The following is a 24383-nucleotide window of genomic DNA, read 5'->3' as shown; positions in this document are numbered from 1 at the left end:
GCATACATTGGTTCTACCAAATATGTTAAACATATTTTGTGCATGCATAAGGTTCGAATTAATGTCCATGTATGAGTATAAATGTAATGTCTAGAAGGAACTGTACTGTATTTGGTAACAAACGAGCCAAAATGGTCGTCGGAGACCTCTAGGCGGCCAGCAGACACTCAACAATATTTTTTTCATTATTGTTTGTATTATAAGTGTGCGTTGATGTATTACAATTAATCGTACTAATTAACAAACGTGCACAGTACTGTAATTAAAAACCGAGTGAGTCAATCTTCTGGCGCCGTCTGCTGGCATGAATTGTCAGCTACTTAATGGTTGGGTTTGCGTTTTTAATTGTATTTTATGTATGATATTAGGCATTTATTCTCACGCACGTATAAGAAATAATACAGGTTAAAATAAAATAAAAGTCTAAAAAAACGACATTGATACTGATCATCACTTCCGTGCATGGTAAAACAAGAATTTACATTGAGCCGGGAGTTGTAGTTCTCTACCGCTTAGAAGTGATGCTCGGGCGATGAACAGGACTACAACTCCCACGATGCGCCACCAAAGTCACTAACAGGCACACTGCCGAGTTAACCCACCGCTTGTAATCCTTCCTCTGACAACTCAACTCTCTGCGGTTCTTTTCTGCCTTTAAACACAAAACTCATCGAGTAAAAACATGGACAACACCGGGAAAGAAAAAGAAGCGATACAGCTCATGGCCGACGCCGACAAGAAAGTCAAGTCGTCGGGCTCTTTTTTGGGAGGGATGTTCGGCGGGTAAGGAAGCAGTGGCGTGATATATTACCTTGGCAACATTGTCGGCACACAGCCTGTTTCTTTACGCGTGTAACCGTGTTGTTATGTATTATATAACATTAAAAAAACACAAATAAATGCTTATAATAAACCACTGAAGCGTCAACGCTCGTTATTTATGCAACTCATCTGTTACCCTCCCGCTACTGTAAACGAGCTAGCTCGTAATTATATATTTTTTTACATCTTCACGACATTTTTTCTACTTTTCGGCAGCTACCGAATCATTTTACGTACTGACAAAGCCACCACATCCTCATTAGTCACTAGGAATATTGAGCTTTTAAAAGGCAAGCCATAGCAACTAAAATGTTGTTTGAATTTGAGATGTCATTTTAAAAAGACAATTAATATGTACTATTTAACTTACGCTGTTAATTCTGTGGCTGACCATGCAGTGATGTCATATCCCTTACCATGATTTGAAAGTGTACTCCGCAGAGGTTGTACGCAGATCAGTATGTTACACTATGCAATGATTTATTGACACTACATGTATCCATTCCCCCTCTATTTTCTGCACAGAGGACATCACAAAGTGGAGGAGGCCTGTGAGATGTATTGCAGAGCGGCCAACATGTTCAAGATGGCCAAGAACTGGAGCGGTGAGATAAGAACATGAATAATAAGCAAAAAAAACTCGCCTACAAGTTTTTTATTTTTTTTATTGCACATCGGAGCACTTTGTGAAGGTGCTGCCAAGTTAATGCTGACACAGAGTATTAAATGCTAAATAACTCCCTTTTTAAAAAAAAAAAAAATTTAGCTGCTGGTGGAGCGTTTTGCAAGGCCGCACATCTTCACATGCAGCTGCAGAACAAACACGACTGCGCCACCAGTTTCATCGACGCCGGCAATGCGTACAAGAAGTCTGATCCCAACGGTGAGAATATGGACCTGTGACATCAACTCGAAATGCTTAATTTATAGAGTGATCCGGATTAGCGCGCATTACTTCCATTAGGAAATGAGCGCTCAAACAAGTGGATTTCCAAAGAAAACTACAAAGGAGCCTCTATGGTGTAATACAATCAAAGTTTTTCGAAAGAATAAAATAGAAAATGAACTAATACGTTCCAAGGTCCAGTTGCTGAGGTCATAAAACCTTTATTAATGGTACAGGCGATGTTTCAAGTTACATTTTAACATTCTTAACTGTCGTACAAGTGTATTAGTAAAGCGTTACCCTCGGAGATTTCCACTGTCCGCAATTTGTTGTCTCCCAGCAGCCATTTTGTGTCTGTTTCTCTTATGCTTAACTTCTGTCCTGTCATGTAAACTAACACTTTTCATGTCTTAACATTTCCCTCCTCCTCTTCATTTTCTTCTTCTTTATGCTGCCAAAAGAGGCAATCAAGTGTTTAAATGCCGCCATCGATATTTACACAAACATGGTAAGAAAGCAGAATACCTACTAACAAGTACTTCATTAGGTACACCAGATAATGATATTCAATTCAAAGGCTGTCTCAAATGATAATAATGATACATTTTGATTGAGAGTGGCAGAAAGGTATTCCTTTAACTACAAAATAATAAGTAATAAATAAATTCCAGGGAAGATTCACCATCGCCGCCAAACATCACATCAGTATCGCCGAAATATATGAGGCCGACCTGGTGGACATTGAAAAAGTACAGTTAGAATTTATTATGGAATTATGAGGCACTATTGCGTGAGAATGTGACATATAACAGTTTGTTTTTCTTCTGCGAAGGCGATTGCACATTACGAGCAAGCGGCAGATTACTACAAGGGAGAGGAATCAAACAGGTATTCTACGTTAGTCATATGTATGAGAAATCCATATTAGAATGGAAGAAAAATATAGTGCTGGACATTTTTATAATATTGACTAATATAGACATGTTTAAAAAAATCATAAATGCATATTTGATAAATAGATTTGTTGAAATGATGATTTTCTATTCAAATATCTAGTATAGTATTGCATTATTGAACAAATATTAGAGTATAATATGTATTATCATAGAATAACACTAATTATGCTCAGAATAAATGTACAACAATGTGAGTTGATTTACTCTTTAGGGCTAACTTGAAGTATAATAAATTAATTGAAGTTACTGTTTTGAACTACTTTTCCCCTAGCCAGTGATGATGTAGATGTTTTTCTCAGGGGCACTGTCAGTATCTGCTTTACAGATGGGACTTTTGTAAACCTGGTAGCACCACCTTTTTTAAAGATCTATTTATATGTTCAAAGGATTACCATTCGAGGAAATAGTCTGTTAAGTGTCATCTTAGGTTCCGCCTCTGTGTCTGATGACATCACATATTTTTTAACGTTACGACTTCCTTTCTTCCTGTAGTTCGGCCAACAAGTGTTTGCTGAAGGTGGGGGCCTATTGTGCTCAGTTGGAGCAATACCAGAAGGCTATTGAGATATATGAGCAGGTAAAAGCTAGCCATACATTATGGAGAAAATGGGGCATGGCATTGATCCTGGTGGGACACCAATTGATAAAACCGTACACTTGCAGTCGATATGAGTGTGTGCAATTGAGGATGTCATTAAATGATGTGCTCTGTATGTGTAAATGAGGATTTATGATGTTTATGAATGTGTATTTATATGCAGGTCGGCGCCAACACGATGGACAACCCGCTGCTTAAGTATAGCGCCAAGGAGTATTTCTTCAAAGCGGCGCTGTGTCATTTCATTGTGGACGAGCTCAACGCCAAGGCAAGTGTGTCTTTTTAGGAGTTCCTCTACACAGCTTGTGGGATGCTATCTCATCCCCGTGTCTCCCTGCAGATCGCTGTGGAGAAGTACGAGGAGATGTTCCCAGCTTTCTCCGACTCCAGAGAGTGCAAACTGTTGAAGGTAGAGACTATTCAGCTAAAGGTTCTCCTCATTTTAGTTAGAATAACATTTTGCCGTTGTATTTTTTTAATTAAAGAAACTGCTTGAGGCTCATGAGGAACAGAACAGCGAGGCCTTCACAGAGGCGGTAAGTCTGCTTTGGAGATGCGCTTTTGAAGATTTGTAAAGTACAGTAAGCCCTCACTTACTAGAGCGAGTAATTGACACCCCACACAAAAATATTTATAATTGCCTGTATTAATTGTGTAAACAGTAAATGTATCCCAAACTATGGTGCCAAAACAGTTCAATAATAAAATTTTAAACAAATTTTACAACATTACTGTGAAAAATAAATGGCTTACAGATGAGTTGATTGAGAAGAAATGGATATGCACAAGCGGCAAAGACACTCTAATAACAACCCAGGCTAAACTTAGCTCTTCCTCAGCATACAAAGTTTGTCTCTCATATGAGATGTATCACTTCAACTTATTTCCTTGACCACATTTCTCCCTTAGTAATAAAAACCATTTAAAAACTGCATATTGTGTTTACGTGTTGTCTTTGATTAATATTTTAATTTGATGATGGGAAACATTTAAGTGTGACAAACATGCAAAAGAATAAGAAATCAGCAGGGGTGGAAACACTTTTTCACACCACCGTAAGTCGCTTTTGGCCGCTTGGTGCCAGCGCCCTAACTTAACAGCAAAGTAGTACAGTAATTTGTCCAAGGAAATATGTTGAAATGATAGCAAATATTGTGTCCTGGTGACAGTCTTGACTCATCTCTGACTTCCTCCCTCCCTCCCGCAGGTGAAGGAGTTCGACTCCATCTCGCGTCTGGACCAATGGCACACCACGCTGCTGCTGCGCATCAAAAAGACCATCCAGGGCGACGAGGGAGACCTCAAATGAGAACGAGCGGACGCCCACACAGACGGACGGGACAAACGAGTCAGCGCATGGTCCCCCCCCCCCAGCCCCAACCACTCACCCACACACACATACATACATACACGACACAGCACTGCTTTACAGTAATGCTTTCCTCCGAATCCAGTCGGAATGTAAAGATCCTCTCACGTGGAGGACTGCTGCATACCTTTTTACTAACTACGCCATGTTAGTCATTCAAGCTTGTCACATTTTTTTTCTGTCGCTCCATGATGTGTATGAGGTGTGACAATACAGAAACGGGACTATGGGACTCACGCTCAGTGCTCACAGTGTCGCCACTATTCTGCTATGAGCTCATGTACTTGATTCATCTTTTTCAGGCATTTATGTAAGACTGTTCTCTCAAGTGCTGCGTGGCACCACAAGATTTGGTGGCAACCCAGTACCAGGTAAATGCATGGAAGCAGTATCTCACAGCGTGGCTAAATCTGAATTAATTTTCATGACCGTTTTCAGGCTTTTGCATAGCACACAAGATTTGGTGTCAATCCAATACCAGGTAGATACAGCGCTGGTATCGTTGATTCCGATAAATATTTAAGGTGGGTAAATCTGAATTTGAGAGGTTTATTCATTCTTTTTCATTGCTGAGAAACGTAATTATCGATCAGTATCAATACCCACGTTATTATCGATGGTATCCACGTAACCGCCCATTCGTTGTTGTCACTCAACTGCGGTTCATAAAAGCCCGAAAAAGAAGCACAAAATAATGTGATCGATGCTGAAGAATCCATTAGTCTCAATATCAATGGTGGTATTTGTGGCGTTGCAACAGTCTTTCACAAAATCCAGAAAAAGCATTGAGTGAGGACTGTGAACTATGATGGCAGAAGAGTGGCAATTAGCTGATTGCCACAGTCACAAGCATGGCTTCCCCAATCTCGTGTCTTTGTTTCATCACACCTAGAACGAAACAAGTGGAAGACTCCTCTTATTTGCAACTCAATGAAGGATAACAAAGTGCATTAAAACGTTGCAAAATGGCTCTAAAACCACTAATGTTACAAATTCAGAGGTGTTAGGAGCAATCATTATGAATATGCATTATATTTTATCCCAAAAAACATTATTACAATGTACTCGCACGTTCAGAAAGTTCAGAAACGCATTGAGAGACTGTTAAGCATAAATCAGCCACTTTATTATTTCCTCCCGACACGATTGTAATACCTCAGGATTGATTTATTTATGGTCATGAGTTTGATTTTGTCCGGTTTCAATGCTGACAGCTAGGCTGCCACGTTGGGAGCAATGTCATCTCATTCGGTCCCCCCTCCTCGCTAAGCATGCCCCCCCCCCCCCCCGGGTCACCTCCATTTACTCACCAAAGTATCCAGCTTCTTCCGTGGCTTTAAATAATAATAATCATAATGATCTGTAAACTTGTGCGAACGGAAAATAAAGTTGTATTCTATCCCTATTATGCGCTACAGCTATGTTTGAGTCCTGCAAAATCACACCTTTTTGTTTTTCATTGAGGAATTCAAAACACGCTGAAATTAATTATTAGTTCTACAATGTTTGTCGTAAAAACGCCACAAAAATGGGAAAATGTCGAAAAAAAATCCTAGTGTTAACATAAATTCCTGGATCCACAACCAAACTATAAAGCCTTTTTTGTTTTTTTGCTCTAGGGTTTCCCCAAGTTGCAAAGTATACCTATTTTTCAACAGCAGAGCTTCCATTTGCTACAATTACAAATTTCAACTAAATCTTCACAAATTAGACTAATTCTAAACACAATACAGGGGGATTTTAATAGTGAATTATTTTCAATTTCAATGGGGGAAGATGATTTGAGATATGAGTGTTTTGAGTTAAGAGTGTGGTCACGGAACAAATTACACCCGTATTTCAAGGCACCACTGTATTGTTAATGCTCCCTTTGTTCTGGAATTATGAAATTATTTATAGTCTTCATCCTAATGTCTAGATCAGACTACAGGATTTTTATCCGCGATATTGGCCCGATTTGCTATCGTGTTATCTATTGAATTTTGCCCTACAATGCAAAAATGAAAAGTCTAGCATGTTTGATTTTTTTGGGGAGGATATCTTTAGTGTAGTGTGGCATAGAAACGACGACCCTACGGCATAGTGCCCTGACGTCGGCCAATAGGATTGCATATTGCGACTGGCGCATCGCCTTCCTTGCTCGTCATTGTCTCCATTTATACGCGCGCAAACCGTTTGCTGAAACTTTAGAGCATGAATCGACAGAACACTGGCATGTTTACGTACAAACGTTAGTGCTAGCACTAGCTAGCTACATGACGTAATGTTGCCTGCTTGTGACCGGTATGAAAAGTACGTGAACATTACCTCGAGCTCTTTTTGAAGAATGCACAGCCCAAAACGTCCTCTTTGTAGCACCCAGTGATGAGGCCACACATTTCTTCTTTTTTTTTGTTCTTTATTTCCAACACAATACATTGCCGCAATCATTGTTTTTGTCACCATGGTAACGGTTGTAGCCCACAGTGGTGACATGTTTTCTGCTCTGACAAGATAAAGCTCGATGATCAGAAAAGACGGGATACGGTGATATCGTAATATATGCTGTGTAGTGTTGCCAGTGACTGACCAAAATACAGCAAGATTTTATGGCAATAATCTGACATAGTGCCACCGTGAGAGACCAAATTTTGTTTTGTAGTCTTAATCCAGGCATAAGGCCTGCCGCACACAGACTGTCCGTGGGTTCTGCATCTACTTTTCATGAGCGGTTGACTGACAGCTACTAGTTTTGCTGCAATTCAAAATTGGATGTTTTTTTTCAACATTTATGACACGATTAAGCGACCAAGTTCAACAGCATAAATAACCAAAAGAGCCACAAATTGTGATTAATAAAGTCATGATTCTTAAACATGGAGTCCAATGCTATTGAGTTACATTTTCTAGGAATTCGCTAGGTCATTGTCTCCTTTCCACTCTGGTTTTCTTTGCTGCATTTGCGCATCTTTACACATTTCGTCAGACACGACCACCGTCTGAATGTCGGGCTGAGCCGCATCCGCCTTGGGAGCGAGAATGGTTTGCGAGACGTCCTCTTCCAGGAGGGACGATATGATGGGAGTATCTGCGGGGAGCGAGTGGCCGGTCTCGGAGGGGTTCGCCCCAACAGGGACGGTGAAGGGTCCGTCCAAAGCGATGACGTTGCCGCCATCCGACGTCACCACCCGAGTCCCGGGCGGCATCTCAGCGTGGATGACTGTGATCCCGCCCATGTGGCCGTGACTCACCAGGGTGATGGCACCTGGGCCGGCCCACTCGTGCGGCGGGGCGACCGGCTCGTGCGGCGGGGCGACCGGCTCGGGCGGCAGGTTTACCGGACCGGTGGGCACCACTAGGGCGGCGGTGTCAGCAGTAGAGGTGATGTTGCTTTTCGATGCTTTTTTGGCGGCGTTCTTTTTCTCTAGTGGCGCCGCTGCCTTGCTTTGAGCTTTGGGTTTCTTCTCCTCCACGTTGCCCTCCAGGACCACCAGGTAGTTCTTCCACGGAGCATTGGCATCATGAGTCTGAAGGTGGGACACGGTCGAGGAAAAGGTTTATTGTTTTTAGCTTATTTGTTAGTTTGCTCTCAAGTTAGTGGTTGGCCAATTAGTTTTTTGTTGGTAAGCCCGTTTGTCCGATTTTTGTTTGTTGGCTCTTTTAGTTCAGTCACAAGATGACGCGTTACTCACAGTGGTGTGCCGGCGAAGCGTAGACTTGTCGGTGAAAGTCCGGTTGCACAGGCCGCACATGTAGGGCTTCTCGCCGGTGTGGATGCGCTGGTGCCGCTGGAGAGCGTTGAGCTGCGTGAAATGCTTGTCGCAGTACGTGCAGGCATAGGGACGTGCGCCTAGGTTGGGCCAGGGGAGGATTGGGGGTCAAACGACAAAGTCAAATTTCAAACTCTGCCGCTACAGATGATACAAATCAGACGCTTACCCGTGTGCACTGTCAAATGCTGCCGCAGGGAGTTCCTCTGGGCGAAGCCACGGCCGCACTGCTCACACTTGAACGGCTTGGAGCCGGTGTGGATGTTGGAGTGGTACCGCAGGTATTCCTTGGAGGCGAAGCTTTTCCCGCAGGCCTCGCACATGAAGGGCTTCTCACCTTGAGCAACAATAGAACTTGACGACGGCGCTATAAAGGACACGACTGGGTTGTCGTCTTACCCGTGTGTGAGCGTTTGTGATAGGCCAGCAAGCTTTTCTGGGTGAAGCGTGCATCACACACATCACAGCCAAAGGGCTTCTCACCCGTGTGGATCCTAAAGACAACCACACAATGATGTCGCACTGCACATGAACAACAGACACACAGCACTCAGCTGGAATACATTAATGGATGTTATTCTTCAACATAGAACAAAATGGGCCTGTGTTGTCACCACTGTGGAACACCAATGGCAAAGTGCATTGATTATTAGCAGTTTTGGAGATTTGGTGGCTTGCGCAAGGGCACATTGTAATCTGTACAAGTAGAGCCACAGGAGGTCTCATGCCCTCCGCAACCCATCTGGTGACTACTGCCTACTCCTTGAATGCTAACTGCACCAAAACTCCTAAACAAAATTTCCATCTAAGGAGACTTTAAAAAAAAAATAAAAAAAATAAAAACAAAAAAAGTGTTTGGGGATAATAATTTGTGGCATATTTACAGTTTAAACTATACTTAAAGTAATTGTGGTTTTCCACTACTTCCTGTAGGGCTCAGTCACTATCCGCCGTGAATAGCCTAATTAAATAGCTTACTTTAATGCATCTTACGCTGTCTAATGGAAGATAATGTAATAGTTATGCCTATCACTATACCTTGCTGGCATAAACCGATACATGATTTGTAGTTAGTAAATACATTAGTACCTTGACTTGCCAGTTTATTTTCATTCCATAATGAAGCTTGTACCTGTGGTGCATCTTGAGGGCCGATTTCTGGGTGAAGCGTGCGCCGCAGTCAGTGCAGACGAAGGCCTTGATGCCGCTATGTGTCCGCTTGTGCAATATTAGCGATGCCTTGGAGCTCAATGACTTGCCGCAGTCGGAGCACTCGTGTAAACGTGGCTCGTGCACCTAAAAGGCAAGAGGGACAAGTTAGGAAACGGTTGAAACCCAAGTGACAGGAATGGAGGATTGGTCCTAGGGTTGCAAAATTCCTGGAATTTTAAAGTTGGAAACTTTCCATGAGAATTAATGGAAATGTTTTGCCATTAATGCAAATAAATGAGAATAAACCAGGAATTTACACAGGTTGGCTTTTTTTCAGGGAACTTAAATATAGTTGGGGAAAATACAATAATAATCAATTATTGTATAATCAATATAATCAATAATCAATCTGAATTTTTCATGGAAATTTACCAGAAACTTTGCAGAAATTTGCCAGAATTTTTTCACCCCTTTGCAGCTAATTTGGCCTGACCTGTTTGTGGTGGCGGACCACATCCTTCTTGCGCTTGAAGGTCTTTGTGCAGACCTTGCAGGTGAAGTGCCGCTCGCTGCTGTGGACATGCTTTTCGTGGATCCTCAGATTGCTGCGGTTGGAGAAGGTCTTTAGGCAGGTCTCGCAGCGGAAGACCAGGTCGGCTTTGACTCCGTGATAAGCGCTGCAGTGACGCGAGAGGAAGAACGGGTAGAAAACCATACTTTTTTGGTCCAAGGAAATTTATCCAAGGACCCCTTTCATAATCCTAACAGTAATTAAACACACCTACGGTAATCCACTGCTCTTTAAAAAAAAAAACGGACCTGTTATTCACTGAAAACTCACCAATTTGCACTTTCTGAATGTCTTAAGATGCCACAAGATGGTGCAAAAGCCATGTGTAAATAGGTTTGCTTAATTGGAGTTGGGAATTGCTACCAGGGTTGAAAACATAATTGGCAAAATGCGAATTAATCCATGGGCACATATTTTTGATGATGGAATGGTGAAATATAATATACTGGTAGTTTGCTTCAGGCTGCAACTGCGTCCGGCATTACAAGGTTGTTGTAATAAAAACATTCAAATGACAAATTTATTTAGGATTATTATTATGACAGTCGCAAGGTAATGTTCTTGAAAAAGTTTTGAAAATATGGAAATTCAGACATTTGGACAAATTGTTCTGGAAGTTAATTTTTATTCATTGGCAGCTAGCTCTGTTGGTGGCAGTAAACGGTCGGATTGCAGTTGACGGATATAAACATCTATGGCAGTGAATGAGTACCCAGATCCCAAAAATTTGAGAACACTTGTCGGGACAACCGAGCACCTACCTCATGTGCTTCAGGTAGCTCCTCTCGTAGTGGAAGCTCCGCTGGCATTCATTGCACAGGAACTTGGAGGCCCTCTTGGACTCCACGACGCATTCTTCCTCGTCCTCGCTCGGTGACAACAGCAAGGGTTCCTCATCTTCACTCAGACTCAGCATATCCTTGTCAAAGTGAGGCGAGGTGGGCGAGGGTGTGTCCATGTAGTCATCTTGCTCTTCAGCATTAAACGCCTCGCCTCTAGTTGGGATAGACCTCTGCAGTACTTTGCGGCCACCCAAGCTCATTTTGAGCTTGGTAGTCTTCACCTTTGGTCTTTTCGAAAGCCGCTCTGAGCTCTTCGGAGCCGGTTGACGTTTCAAAGGTTTCTTCTTTCTACCAGTCTTGGTCACTGGAGATAACTCGTCTACCGCATCCGATCTGGATGTACAATTCTCGCCACAGACCATGGCCAGATCCTCGCAGTCCAAAATCTTGGCCGCCGCTTGCACGTCGGCTATCCTACTTTGGGCCACCTCCGCCTTACCCGTGTACACAAACTCCAAAAAGTCTGAAAAGTCGCTTGGGAGCATGTTGGAAAGAGGGATGTGGTCTGTGGTGCTGTCCTGTGAGAGGAGGATGTTCCTGAAGTAGCCGCTAGAGGCGGCGAGGACCACCCGATGAGCCTGGAATGCCTGCGAGTGGCCCTGGTAGTCCACCTGTACGGTTATGTCACTAAGGTGTCCCTGCAGCCTCAGGTGGTACAGGGCGTTCAGGAGCTTCTGGTGGTGGGATTGGGACGTGAGCTGGACCACCGCCATGCCCATCATTGAGTGAGTCTGATGGAAACAGAGGTGTAACTACAGTTTATTCAGGGTGGGCGAAAATGAGGTAGAGTGGTGCCATAAGAGTCGAGTGACCCCGACTAACGGTTTTTTTGAGATACGAGCTGCCATAAAAAAAATTGCTTTGACTTGCAACCAAAAATGTGGTATGTGAGGGTTGTATGTATGGTGAACTCAACTCAACTTTACAACAAGCAGGAATTTGGCAGATCGTGAACAATTGTATTTAAAACAACCGCATACCGCTAGCTAAATGCTAACACATAATATGAAACTGTGGAGCAACACGTAGGCAGCTAATATACCAATAATCGTGACATATATTCTTTATCCTCTGCGAAGAACGACTAATATTAGTGTGGCCTATTGAGGAGCTCCATGTAAAGCATATATGTCAAACTCAGGCCCGGGGGCCAAATTTGGCCCACGATGTAATTATATTTGGCGCGCAAGACCATATCGAATGTGTATTAAAGCCAGTATATAGCACATGTGCCACTAATATTACTAATCCCAGAATGCTTTGCTAGTGTGTTGGCCCATCAGTCTAGACCGGCGAGCGCCCCTTCCCTTTCTGTTGCAGTCGTTAGCGACTATGCTACCAGTCTCCTCGGGCAAATTTACAATTCCCCTTGGCCAAGCGAAAGATGGAAAACGGTTAACTTCCAAGAGATGTGGAAGGCAGATTGTCAGTTCACTAAAGTAAAAGTTTGCAACGTGGCTGTAACAAAGAATACAACATAATTGATAAAGGGCATTTTAAAAAACAATTCAACTCCTTGACAGGGACTGTTAATAGTTTGAAGTTTGGATTTTTTTTTGGGTTGTTTTGTTGTTGGCCTTTGAAAAAAGATTTACATCAAAAGAAAGGTAGAAGATGGGAGACAGAAGAATTTGTGTTATCTATTTAAATACAAAACAACAAACAAATACCACTGATGTCTTTTATCGCAAATTTGATTTCTCCTGTTTGTAATATTAAAGTTTGTTTATTCCAGATTAAGCAACATTTAAATTTATTTGTACATTTTTTTTTTAAAGAGAGGCTCTGTAACAGATTAATGGCATTGCTATTCATTGCAACGGGGAATGGTGATTGGTGGTGATGGTGAAACAAGGATGATGAGAGGAAGGAGGTTCTCCACTCGGTCAAATTTACACACACAAATCCCGGACTTGAAACCCTAACCGTTGCCTAAATACTTACTATACTTTATTTCAACGTGGGGACGCCGTCGCGAAACAGGCGTAGATCATCGCTAATATTACATCTAAGCCCAATGGCACTCATGTTGTAACATTTTCCAGCAGGACACAATGAAGTAACGACTACAACCCGTATTATCTTCACATAACAGTACAACGTCTGGGTTGTGTTGCCTTGGCTGCTAGGCTGAACGTTAGCAAAGCTGCCAATACGGCGTTTAAACGAGCTAACGAAAGCTACCCTTAAAATTGTAGAAAAACGCGGAGTTGGAGCTCATGTGGCTAATTTTACCACACTCGAGCGGGTTTGCGCCGCGGATCGCATTGAGGAGACGGATTGGAGCTCTTACCGTAAGGTCGCTAAAATGGCAGCCCCCCTGAACGCTGATGCCTTTGCGTACCCGAAACGCACGCGGAACTTAATCCGCAGGACGGTGGACGGCAACACCACTTAGTCAAACTCTTTGGAGACGAACACAAATCGAATAAACATAATAACTGTTCAGCGTGCAATTAAAATCAATTCCATAATTCACAATTATAGTGCAATGTACTACATTGTACATTCAATGACAAAGTGTTTCTTTAACAGTTGGCCTTCGCAAAAGTTCTAAATCTAGTTTGTCTCCGAAGGTTTGCCGTAGATCTCCTTTCGAGCCAGCGAGCGGTGTACGCATGCGTAATGTGGCTTTGCTGACAGATCCCTTTATGCGCGCCAACATCTGGTACCGAAGTAAACGATCTGGGATCAGCCTTCACCCCCATTCTGCCTTGAAGTTTCCAATAGACCTCCGCAGCGGCTGCTCCTGGATATGTTGTTAGTGTTGAGCGACAAAGGCAAACTCGTCAAAGGACGAACCACTTTCTTTGTTCTAAACTGCACAGTTTTTATTTATTTATTTAGGGAGGGGGCATTATAATTTTAACTACTATGAGCCAGCGCACCCACATCCGTTGTGCTTTAACCGATCTGGGATCAGCCCTTTCTTTATCCCACACTCTAGAAGTTGGTGATTCCCACCACACTTGGCTGCTCCTGGATCGGATAAATCGCTTTAGCTAACCAAAGGACACTAATAAATATACAACGGCCCACTTTCATTGTTAAAATTGCCTTTTTTAGTATGATTGTCGTATTTATATAAGTAGTTAATGTTGTGTGCTTATTTATTTGTATTTTATTTTAGTTTGTATTTTTTAAATTAACACTTTGTACACAAGATGGCGCCATTGCGCAGATTGTCACGATGGCAAGGTGACTAGTGCAAGGTTGCATCCTCACGTCATCACTTTCAGTTTTTTTAAACGTCTTCTTTAATACTGACATCCAGCAGGCAAGTAGTACATCACATTGCGTATCAAACTAGGTGCTGAAATCAATTTATGCTTGAATATATCGTGGAGTTGTAGTAGAAGGCAGAATTGATAAGTAAGCCAGCCACATTCAAGAAGGAGTGTAGTTGATCTATTCATACTCACAATGGCGGAAAGCATCCTCAGAGATGCAAAACACATTTTAAGCATGTATGCAAAGCTACTTGCACGGGTGAGAGGGGAGTTCTGCTGTTGCCAAGGTTTCTTGTCTCCTCCACAAAGAAATCCATACAGCTTCCATTTATCATAATGAATCCTGCAAGCCTGCAGTGTTGCCTCACTCCGGTGACTCATACTGCACTCAGGACCAGAGCTTTGCACACAAACAAAACATTTTATTCTGTTCTACTCTGTGTATTAAAGGTGACAGATTTTAATGTTGGGTTAACAAACATTTCATCAAGTGTTTTAAATTAATTGAAGTGACTCTAATGTTAGATCACCGAACATTTAATGAAACTGGCGATAGTCTTAATTGTCAGGTCACCAAACTTGCATTTTGTTTTATTTAATTGATTAAAAAAAAACAATTAATAAAAGAATTTCAAAAATGGATGTGTTGGATGGTGCAATTTCACTCCAGTCCTCTAGGGAGCAGTAATTACCATTCCAATTGTATTTATTTTTTTGTGAAACTCTTTTTTTAACTGCAACCCCATCTGCTGGATCTAGAGTGTCCCTGCCCTTAACCGGACCCCGATGCAAGCGGATTGTAATGACAAATACGTGAGACAAATAAATCCCACGAGCTGCACCAAAACAGTGTGAAAACATGAATCCGTCGGACGTCCTTGCAGTGCACTGCAGCTTCTTACCAGGGATGACTCATAGTCGCAGCAGATGCTAAAAAGCAGAACCTAACTGGGAAGAGAGCAAAGCAGCGGGGTTGCGGTGTTCTGTGCGCTCCAAGAAGAACCGCAGTCTTCTCTTTGTACCAAAGGAGCGCACGAGGGCCAAGCCAAACCGACCGCCGCCGGGTCTGGCTCCGTGTTCTGCGGTGATTCGGCCTTCCTCTCCCCTCACGCTCACTCACCAATAAACGTCAATCAATTTTGTTGATGTTTTTGGACCGTGTTCATCAATTGTAGTTTCTTTTCGGTGTGTGTCTAAAGTGGAACCGGTGCTAAGATCGTACAATTCGGACCTCAGATCAGCATGCATCAAAAACTCAACTCGATTGTGTGTCTTGTTCTCACAGTCAATGCTGGGAGATGCCAGCCAATCACAGGGCGCATATTAGACAAAATACCATTCTCACCTACGGACAATTTAGAGTCTTAAATAACCCTAACATGCATGTTTGTGAAATGCAGGAGGAAACTGAGAATATGTGCTTACCACTCACCTACCATTCCACCTGGTAAATGTGTTTTAATGTGTTTTTAAAGTGAGGGAGTCTATTGTTGCCGAAGAATATTTTATTTTACATCGTTTAAGGTGATGAACTTAGCCAAACGTATTGAATTAAAAGGGGAGTTTGCAATTTTAATGTTATATGTCTGTCACTCTCAACTGTCACGCAAGCAATAATACAGTAGATGAATAAACATAAAAGTAGCGAGCGGAATGTAGCTCAACGTAACAGAGTACCGTTTCTTAATAAAAACACTTTTAAGTCTGTTGCATTAAAACTACTAAAACATGTACAATTTACCCCCCCAGCCCCCCCAAAAAAAGTCATAAAAAGTAAATGTATTGGAGTAAATGAAGCGTGTTATTACCCACCTCTGCAGTTAAGAATGTTAAAATGACACTTGAAACATTGCCTCGAGGTTTTATGACGGCCTCAGGCGTTTCTATTTCCTATCCCTGATGGAAAAAAAAGACATTTTGTTTGACCTGAGAGCATCTTTTGTCATCACTCAGCTATTCGAGAAACATATTTGCATAGGCCACTCACGCACACACACACAAACACACTCAAGCACACGCACGCGAAAGCAGAGTTCAGGCTTGTCTTGAGTGGCTGAATGCCACACCACCAAAGTCTAGACCTGGCGAGCCGAGCCAGAACCTTGTGAACAAGATGAGGACATCGCAGAGTTGAAAGCAGAGGTTCATAACTGTGGTCGAATTCTGTTGGCTTGATGAGACTTGATGCTTTTTGCAGCAACATGAGGCCAAATGTTTCCATCACCAGGCTTTTTTTTTTTTTTTTGTGGCTCTCTGCTCTGTCAAGTATTGCATGATTCGATAAAAACCAATGGGCTTGTTTTTCCTCTCATAGTTTGCAAGACAGTCAACCGGACAAGTTAAAGGACAAGAAGCGGCAGTAAAAAAAAAAACGGGATTCATCCCATGCAGCCGGTCAGGTGAGAACAGCTCAAAGTTATTAAAAAATGATTGGACACAAGTGATGCCGTGGTCGAATTCCGAGTTATTCTTGTTTCGATGTCAAATGGCATATTATTGTGTGTTCCGGCGTCAAAATGCCATCATAAGATGTAAATCAATAAATACTATCAAAATAAATTATTACAATACAAAAATGTCATAAAATATACACACTATTACGAAAATTGGAAAAATAATGGATGAAAAACATTAGAAAAATACATAAAACATTTGAAAAATACAACAATATTAGACAGAAAAGCTAAAAATGTTAGGAATGCCCAACAAATATTTTCAGAATATTTGTAAAAATACAAAAATGTTAGACAAAAACTATCCTAAAAATACTCAAATATTAGAAAAAATAGACATATCTTTAAAAAATATTAGGCAAACAAACAAAATGTTAGCCAAAATCACTACACACAAATAAACTAAATAGAAGGTAAAGAATTAAATAGTTTGTGCATCATGATTTAATGCTTCAGTTCAATTCATTGTGCTGCTCCTTCTGGTGTGCCCGCCTTGGCCATCGGGGGCCAGTATAATACAGTCATGCATATACGAATGAAGAATAGCTTCACAAATACTGTGACTCAGTAAGGTGCCGTAACATGAGTTGTTGTCACAGAGGATAAAGAATATATGCCTGTGAGGATTGTGATATTGTCAGTCTACATGTGTTGCTCCACCGTTGATGTTCAAATATCTGTTCCTTGACGGCTTACAACACTGCGACTATCGATGCTAAGTTGAGATGTGAAATGTCATTATTTCAGTTTTCCTAATTTGTTTGCGACATTTTTGTTTGCGAAATGCGGGCCTTGGCTCAATGAAAGTCAGGGAGCACTGTTGTAATGAATCCTATTGTTTCCTAAATGTGTCCCCCCCCCCCGATGACCGTATCGAATGAAACTCGGCTTGCCAAAGCCGAAGAATGACTCATTACATGGGGAGCAAATTTGCAAATAATAGTGTGGGAACGTGCTAAACAAAAGAAGCCTGTTTAATCCCACGCCCGCAGACTCGTTTTCACTCAATAGAAGGCACAAAAAAGATCATTTTTAGATGCTCTCTGGGATTTCATTGAACAGCTCTGCCTCGCCATCCTTCCATTGATGAAAAGACAGACGGCATTCCGAGATGGAATTACTTTGGCCTCTGACTCACTGCCTGCGTTCCCAGTGGCACCCTCCCCTCTCCTTCCTCCCCCTCCTCCTCCTCCTCCTCCTCCTCCTCCTCCTCCTCCTCCTCCACTCGTCCTTGCCAGTGTTCCCTTCGTTGTAACCGAATCCCGCACTTGAGACGCCTCAAGGACGACCGGCCGCCCACTGCCGCCTTGTTCGGAAATAGAGCACGTACCTACTGCAGCTAAAATAGATCCCAGCCTTAATAAATGACTCACACGCTCTTTTGGTACCATTTGTGGCACGCTTATTTGGGCAGGTGTTTCCCACAATGCTATTGTTCCCCGAGCACATTTTCCAGAGACCCCCGCACGAGCAACATTCCCTCCCTCCTTCTCCTGCCTCGCTTCCTGGAAGAAGAAATACAAAGATGTACAACAACGTCGGATGAAAAAAGTCATAAATATGGGTGGAAAAAACAAACCAATGGTATCCAAAAAAAAATACACAAATATTGCAAAAAGTAGAAAATGAGTACAAAAAATACAAAGGTACATAAAAAATATATATATTGATATAAAAGACAAACATATTAGGGGGAAAATACAAAAATATTAGACAAGAATACAAAAATATTAGACAAAAATACAACATATATGTTGTTATAAAATATGAGGCAAATATACCTTAAATATAGGACAAAAGAAATGTCAGACAAAAAGTAGAAAAGCATAACATTAGAATTCACAAATATAATTAAATAAAACATAATAGATGAAATGAAATATTTCAGAAATACCCAAAATATAAGACAAACAGAAAAATATCAGATACAAAAGTATTGGCAGTTGTTTTGGACAAAAAAAAAAAGTTAAAAACTCATAAATATGAGACAAAAACCCCTTAGTTGTAAGGTGTTTTCCCACAATGCAACCGTTCTGTCAGCACATTCGTGGAGCCCCCCAAAGCAGCCCTTCCCTCCTTCTTCCTGCTTCCTCCCTCTTTGGTTCCTGGCCGCCGCTTTTGCCGCCCTGCCCGTGTCCTTTCTGGCTTCACTTGTGGGGAATTGCATCACTCGTCTCTCCCTCCGCTCGGACCCTCTAATCACATATTGCACGCACATACACGCACACGCACGCAGCACCCGTGATGTGGCTTCATGTGGAATGTTATGCTTGGTCGGCGTGTCGAATTCTGGAGGCTTTCCCATCTTTTTCCCTTTTCCCTTAACAGTCAATATGAACCGCAATGTGGTTCTTGAATATGACCTGTTCTGATTATTTTTATGTGTACAGTTGACGTTAATGCGGGAACGTGAAAAAGTGAAATTTTAGTTCCCCGTCCCTCCCTTCACACGGGGTCAGCAAGTTATCGCAAAACCCGCATCCAGTAAGCAGTTCAAGCCCGGTACGTTGGCCGTTCATCTTTTTTCGGTGTGACAACCAAAGCAAACATCTTCCTTCCTGCGGCGAGGACGACCGCAGCCACGTTGTTAACCCCTGGATGCACCGACTGGGCTCTTGTAAAACGTGGCAGAGCGCCAGCTTCAGTCTTGTGTAATACAGTAATAACAGGGAACCTTTTGGTTGGTGCAGAAAATGGATGCCAGGACAGGAGGTTTTGTGTGTGGCTGCCTGCTTTAGAAAAAAAAAAAGAAAAAAAAAAGCTAACATTTTTTTGGGCAAATGGATAGATCACATAAGTTTTGTTTTCAATGGAAATGGTGGAAAACGTGCACGGTATCCACCTGGACTGAACCATATTGCTTGGTAGAAAAAGGTCAGTCAGTCAGTAGGTTGGCTGAGAACTTGGTGGGTTGGTTCTAGGTTATTGGTTACGTGTGAATTTTGTCAGCTGTTTGTGTTGTAAGAATTGATATCTTATTGCACTTTTTGGTTTGTTGGTACGATGGATGCTTCTACAGTACTTCTGGTTGATCGTCAATAAGTACTCACCTAATGTTAAAACAAACTCGAGATTCCAGAGCTAATGCGCTAATTCAGCTTTCCTGAGGGTTTTTAACAGCGAGACCCGCATGGAGAATTCTATGGAGTAAACCTCCGAGCTGGGCAAATCGCCCGCGGGGAGGAGAGATTTCACAGTGATTACTCAAGCGTCTTTTAACGCGGTCCATGGAAGCGACTCCCGGTAAAATAAACGGTGTTTGCGGCTTCACCGAGAAGAGCGCTTGTTGACTCAACGGCTCAATGCGAATTGCTTTTCATCAAGTCAAATATACAGTTTCTCAATATTCAGTGTCAAACGGACTCCCATGCGTTTGCGTTGGGTCCATTTCCCTCTGATGAGACCTCACGTGTGGGAAAATGAAGCAAGAGGCCGGTACATATTCAGTTTCTTAGCGGCTTTTTGAACACTCGGTGGTTCTCAAACTGGGGTCCAGTGAGTCGCAGCTTTGGGATCTGCAAAAAATAATCAGCAAAAAATTATTATGTCGTACCATTTAAAAAAGTGCACACCTACTCTATATGTGAAGGCCGGCGGCCAATACAAAAAACATAATGAAACAATTACTCCTGCCTACTTTAGCCTTCGGAGATCTGATATGATTGTGACATATTACATAGGTCAGTTGGACCAGGAGGTACAGAGGTTGGTAGGTCGATGGGTAAGTGCAGTAGCTCAGTCGGTTAGTGAGTAGGTCAGTTGCTGGGTTGTTTGTTGGGCAGTCAGTCATTGGGTTGTTTGGTCGGTATGTCCGCTGGTTCATAGGCGGGTTGTTCAGTTAGTCAGTCAGTACGTAGGTATGTAGGTACAGTAGATCAGTTGATAGGTAGGTCGGTAGGTTGGTAGGTACAGCAGGTTGGTTCGTAGGTAGTTGGCAGGTTTCAGTTAGGTACTATAGCTAGGTTTTTTGATAGGTCACTTTAGATCAGTAGTTGCGATAGGTTGATCAGTCGGCAGGTAGGTCACAGTAGATTCAGCTCAGTATCCAACTGCTCCGTTACATGTCAGAGGCATTTTGGGGGTCACCTTGACTTTTAACACCACCACGATACAAAGCAGCCAGGTCGCGGAGGCTCAATATTTTTGTCTGCCGACTTCTCGCCGGAGACGCAATGTTCCCTCTGGAGTCGCGACCCGGCAGCGCTCCATGGCTTTGTGTACACGAAGACCACCGCTTGGACCTCAAACAGCGCCTCATTTGAGAGAGGAAAAAAACATCATGTTCTCGTCAGGCTGGGTTGCCATGGAAATGCAGCATCGCCATGGCAGACTCTTTCCACGGGGATCTTTGTCTGTCTCATCAGGGACCATCGCATCAGTGATGTTGTACACCGGCAGCCGATGACTCACCGGCGTCCATTTCGAATTCGCTGGACATTGCATTTGGCACACCTGCACCGTAGAATTACATGTTTTACATATTTCAGTATGGCATTGGTTTTTACTAGAAAAAAAAGTCCTAAAACATTAATGACAGGGACTAATCTACATTATCTACCATAGAATATTTAATGAGATGAACAACAAAATTCTGCTTTTAAAAATATAATAATGTTCACTTCTGACTGACACTGTCAGAGAGGTATGTATGTACTGTAGGTAGGTAGCTAGGTCAGTCACTCAATGGGTAGGTTGGTTGAGTGGTAGGAAAGTTGGTTGGCCGGTTTGTTGGTCAGTCACTTGTGGTTGGTAGGTAGGTCAATGAGTAGATCAGTTGGTAGTGAGGCCAATACGTAGATTGTTCGTTAGGTAGGTCGGTTGGTCGGTAGCCAGGTAGCCAGGTACAGTGAGATGGTTGGTTGGTTGATAATGATAATAATTATTGATGGCTTGGCACGTGGGTAGAGAAGTACGAAGGTTGATTGGTAAGTAGGTTGGTCAGTCAGCTAGTAGGTCAGTCGGTGAATCGGTTGGTCAATAGTGGGATGGTTAGTTGGTTGGATAGGTGGATTGGTCAGTCAGTTGGCTGGTAGGTCTGTCTGAAGATAGGTTGGTCGGTAGGTCGGTCTGTAGCTCGGTCGATAGGTCGTTCGGTTGCTATATATCAGCTGGTTGGTCGGTCGAGACGTCCGTCGGTTGCTAGGTAGGTGGGGAGGTATGTACAGTATTGCTAGGTTGGCCGGTTGGTTTATTGGTCAGTCAAGTTTGTAGCTTGGTCAGTCGTCAGTAGGTGGGTAGGTCTGTCCGTCGGTTTGGTAGCCGATTGGTAGGTAGGAGATAGACAAGTTGCTTGGGCTCACTGTAGTGCTCGATAAAGATGTCCCCACCTTTCCAGTTTGACATTAACTAACTTAATGAGGTGTGAAACAGTTGAATCCCCCGCCCTGATTGAGGCAGGGGCTTGGGGGGCACCCCAACCTCAAATCAAACATCAGTTAACCAGAAAAGTCACAGAAGGCCGCCAGCACCCAACAGCCTGCCAGTCTCACTGGAGTTTCTGGCTCAGTGGCGCGCGGCTGATGACTTTTCAGCCTGCAATCTGGCGTATGACTCATACGGCGAGGTCATGTGATCGCACCTGCAGCTCAGGTGCGTGGTGCGGAGGGGGCCGCGGCTTCCCTACCCCCCACCCCGTCGGCGTAGCTCATTAAGAAGCATAGAAAAAGCTCTTTTTGTTTTGCTCTCGAGTGTGCGGCAGCGTGAGGATTTTCCCGACGTGATGAGTCACGGAGACCCCGGGGAAATGTCGGGATATTCACCGCGGTGATTGCACGCAGAGCACGTGTCGAGGTATTTTGTTTATCCCCGTGGGAGGTATACAATATACGCATGTATCATCGTGGGACTTAACCACGCCATTAATCCGTTGGGGTTCCCTGCGTCCTGAAAATAAGCTCAACCTAAATTCATTGACTCCTCTTAACTCAACATGGCTGCTGCATTTTTGTAATTTGTAATGTTTTTCGACCTTAAATTAATATTTTGTTTTTTTCTAATAACTGTTTATTTCATCTAATATTTCTGTATTTTATTTGTCCAAAAGTTTTTTTTCCGTGTAACATTTTTGTATTTTTCATCAAATATTTTGCATCTTTCATCTTACATTTTTGCATTTTTCATCTAATTTGTAGTGTTTTTTTCAAATAATTGTGTTTTTCATCAAATATTTCTGTATTTTTCATATATTTTCATATTTTTTAAAATATATATAAAGTAATATTTTATTTTTGTAGATGTTTTTTGTACTTTTAATCTTATATTTTCTAATTATTTTCTGTCCATATGTTTTTAATAGCGTATTTTTCTTGTAATACTTTTCTGTTTTTCTAACAATGTATTTAATGTTTCATAATAATTTTGTAATATTTGTGTCGTTTGTCTGATATTTCTTCCCTAATATTTTTATATTTGACTCAAGTATTTATTTAATTTTCGACTCATATTTTATATTATTTTCAAATATTTTTTTGTGGGGGGGGGGGGGGGGGGGGGTTTGGTATTTTTGTGAAATACTTCTTTAGTTTTTTTTTTTTGTATCCTCCGTAGGAGGTACACACACACATCGTCACAGAACAGAAATTGTTGACGACATTAATCCGATAGGGTTTTCCTCTCCGTGAAAAGACGCCCATACCAAATTCACGGCCCTGTTAGCCCCCCTGGCCCCGAAACATAACGCAACAGGTCGGCAATGAGGAGCAGATGTGATGTCTCCAAGTCAAAAAACATCTGCCAATAAACATTTTCATCAAAAAAGGGGGGGAAAAACCCAAAAAAAAAAAAAAAAAAAAAAAAAAAAAAAAAGCAAAATCCACAGGTGCTGAACTGAGAGTATGCAGGGGTTCATTGTACTTGTACTTTTAAGGTGGTACTTGGTGTAAAACGTTTGACAACTACTGACTTAGAATACCCAAGATAAAATTGGCTTCAACCTAGAACCAGAAATAAAAAAAACAAAACAAAACCAATTTTACTCCGGTAACAAAAAACTCTTTTGCTTTCTCGCTTTTGCATTTTGTTTTCCACCCAGACTGATTTCGATCCTAACCGTTATCATTTAGCTCACGATGATAGCGACGTGCGACGTTGACGTGTGCATTGAAACGTAACATGTCAGCAGGTTGCACACGCAATTCGGCGAGACGAGTGCATCATCTCCGCTATCCAAACAAGCCCGCAAACTGTGTGTCCAATCGAGTGATGAAACTCGAACCCGAAGCCTGCGGCATCCGTAGAGAAAACTCGTCGAGCGTTCTGATTGGTTACATACGCACGCAAAGGGAGCCCACGCACACGTTCGCGCAGACCCCAGAGGGCCTGTGTTTGCCTTTCCTGTAATCGGAGCATCCGTTCTCTGAAGGATGATGTAACCCGACACCGGGCGACCCAGCCGCTCAGACGTGCGGAAATATAGGCTACTGGTGTGCAAATGTGTGTGCGTGCGCGCTTTCTTTGTATCGCCTTACATCACCTGCGACGCTATTTACGAGCGATTGCGAAAGTCGCCGATCAGTGATAAGTCGGCCTCTCCGGTTTGCGCTCGGGCAAACGCCAGCTTTCCTTGCGTCACGCCGTCCCGCGCACGTTTTTACAAGGTCGCCAACAACACTAAATTACATGTTGGGAGCTCGTACGGCCGCTGGTGTCATTTGTTGAAAAATCTTTCTTGATCTAGTATTTTAAATTTGTATCCTAAAGATTTCCATTTGTAACTTTGGGTGTAATGTTTTCATTACATCCGTTTTTTTGTCTGAT

General features: G+C 42.5%; 3 protein-coding genes across 4 annotated transcripts in view; 2 read left to right on the top strand and 1 right to left on the bottom strand.

The window, feature by feature from the left end:
* Nucleotides 1-510: 510 nt before the first annotated feature.
* napbb (N-ethylmaleimide-sensitive factor attachment protein, beta b) lies at nucleotides 511-7482 on the top strand. 2 transcript variants are annotated; one of them, XM_061704075.1, is made up of 11 exons: nucleotides 512-783; nucleotides 1348-1427; nucleotides 1589-1705; nucleotides 2170-2216; nucleotides 2380-2457; nucleotides 2541-2596; nucleotides 3157-3241; nucleotides 3426-3530; nucleotides 3603-3671; nucleotides 3748-3798; nucleotides 4470-7482. In XM_061704075.1, the coding sequence occupies exons 1-11, from the start codon at nucleotides 683-685 to the stop codon at nucleotides 4569-4571; spliced, it is 891 nt and encodes a 296-aa protein (XP_061560059.1). In that variant the 5' UTR covers nucleotides 512-682; the 3' UTR covers nucleotides 4572-7482. The 2 variants fall into 2 exon arrangements, with proteins under 2 accessions (XP_061560060.1, XP_061560059.1); XM_061704076.1 differs by lacking the exon at nucleotides 2380-2457 and having other exon boundaries at nucleotides 511-783.
* trib2 (tribbles pseudokinase 2) overlaps nucleotides 5075-24383 on the top strand; it is a 40761-nt gene continuing 21452 nt past the window's right edge. Inside the window, exons 1-2 of the mRNA XM_061704074.1 lie at nucleotides 5075-5155; nucleotides 16490-16574. The gene's annotated coding sequence lies outside the window, so the exon portion shown is untranslated. The remainder of the gene's footprint in view (nucleotides 5156-16489; nucleotides 16575-24383) is intronic.
* gzf1 (GDNF-inducible zinc finger protein 1) lies at nucleotides 7022-13373 on the bottom strand. Its single transcript, XM_061704063.1, has 8 exons — nucleotides 13239-13373; nucleotides 10865-11676; nucleotides 10026-10209; nucleotides 9513-9676; nucleotides 8780-8874; nucleotides 8550-8717; nucleotides 8303-8460; nucleotides 7022-8137 (listed from the first exon to the last, which is right to left on the bottom strand). The coding sequence occupies exons 2-8, from the start codon at nucleotides 11665-11667 to the stop codon at nucleotides 7517-7519; spliced, it is 2193 nt and encodes a 730-aa protein (XP_061560047.1). The 5' UTR covers nucleotides 11668-11676; nucleotides 13239-13373; the 3' UTR covers nucleotides 7022-7516.

The sequence above is a fragment of the Phycodurus eques genome, chromosome 18 (assembly GCF_024500275.1).
Source record: "Phycodurus eques isolate BA_2022a chromosome 18, UOR_Pequ_1.1, whole genome shotgun sequence".
Classification (NCBI taxonomy): Eukaryota; Metazoa; Chordata; class Actinopteri; order Syngnathiformes; family Syngnathidae; genus Phycodurus; species Phycodurus eques.
The sequence above is the reverse complement of the archived record's forward strand: the minus strand, read 5'-3'. Positions and strand labels throughout refer to the sequence as shown.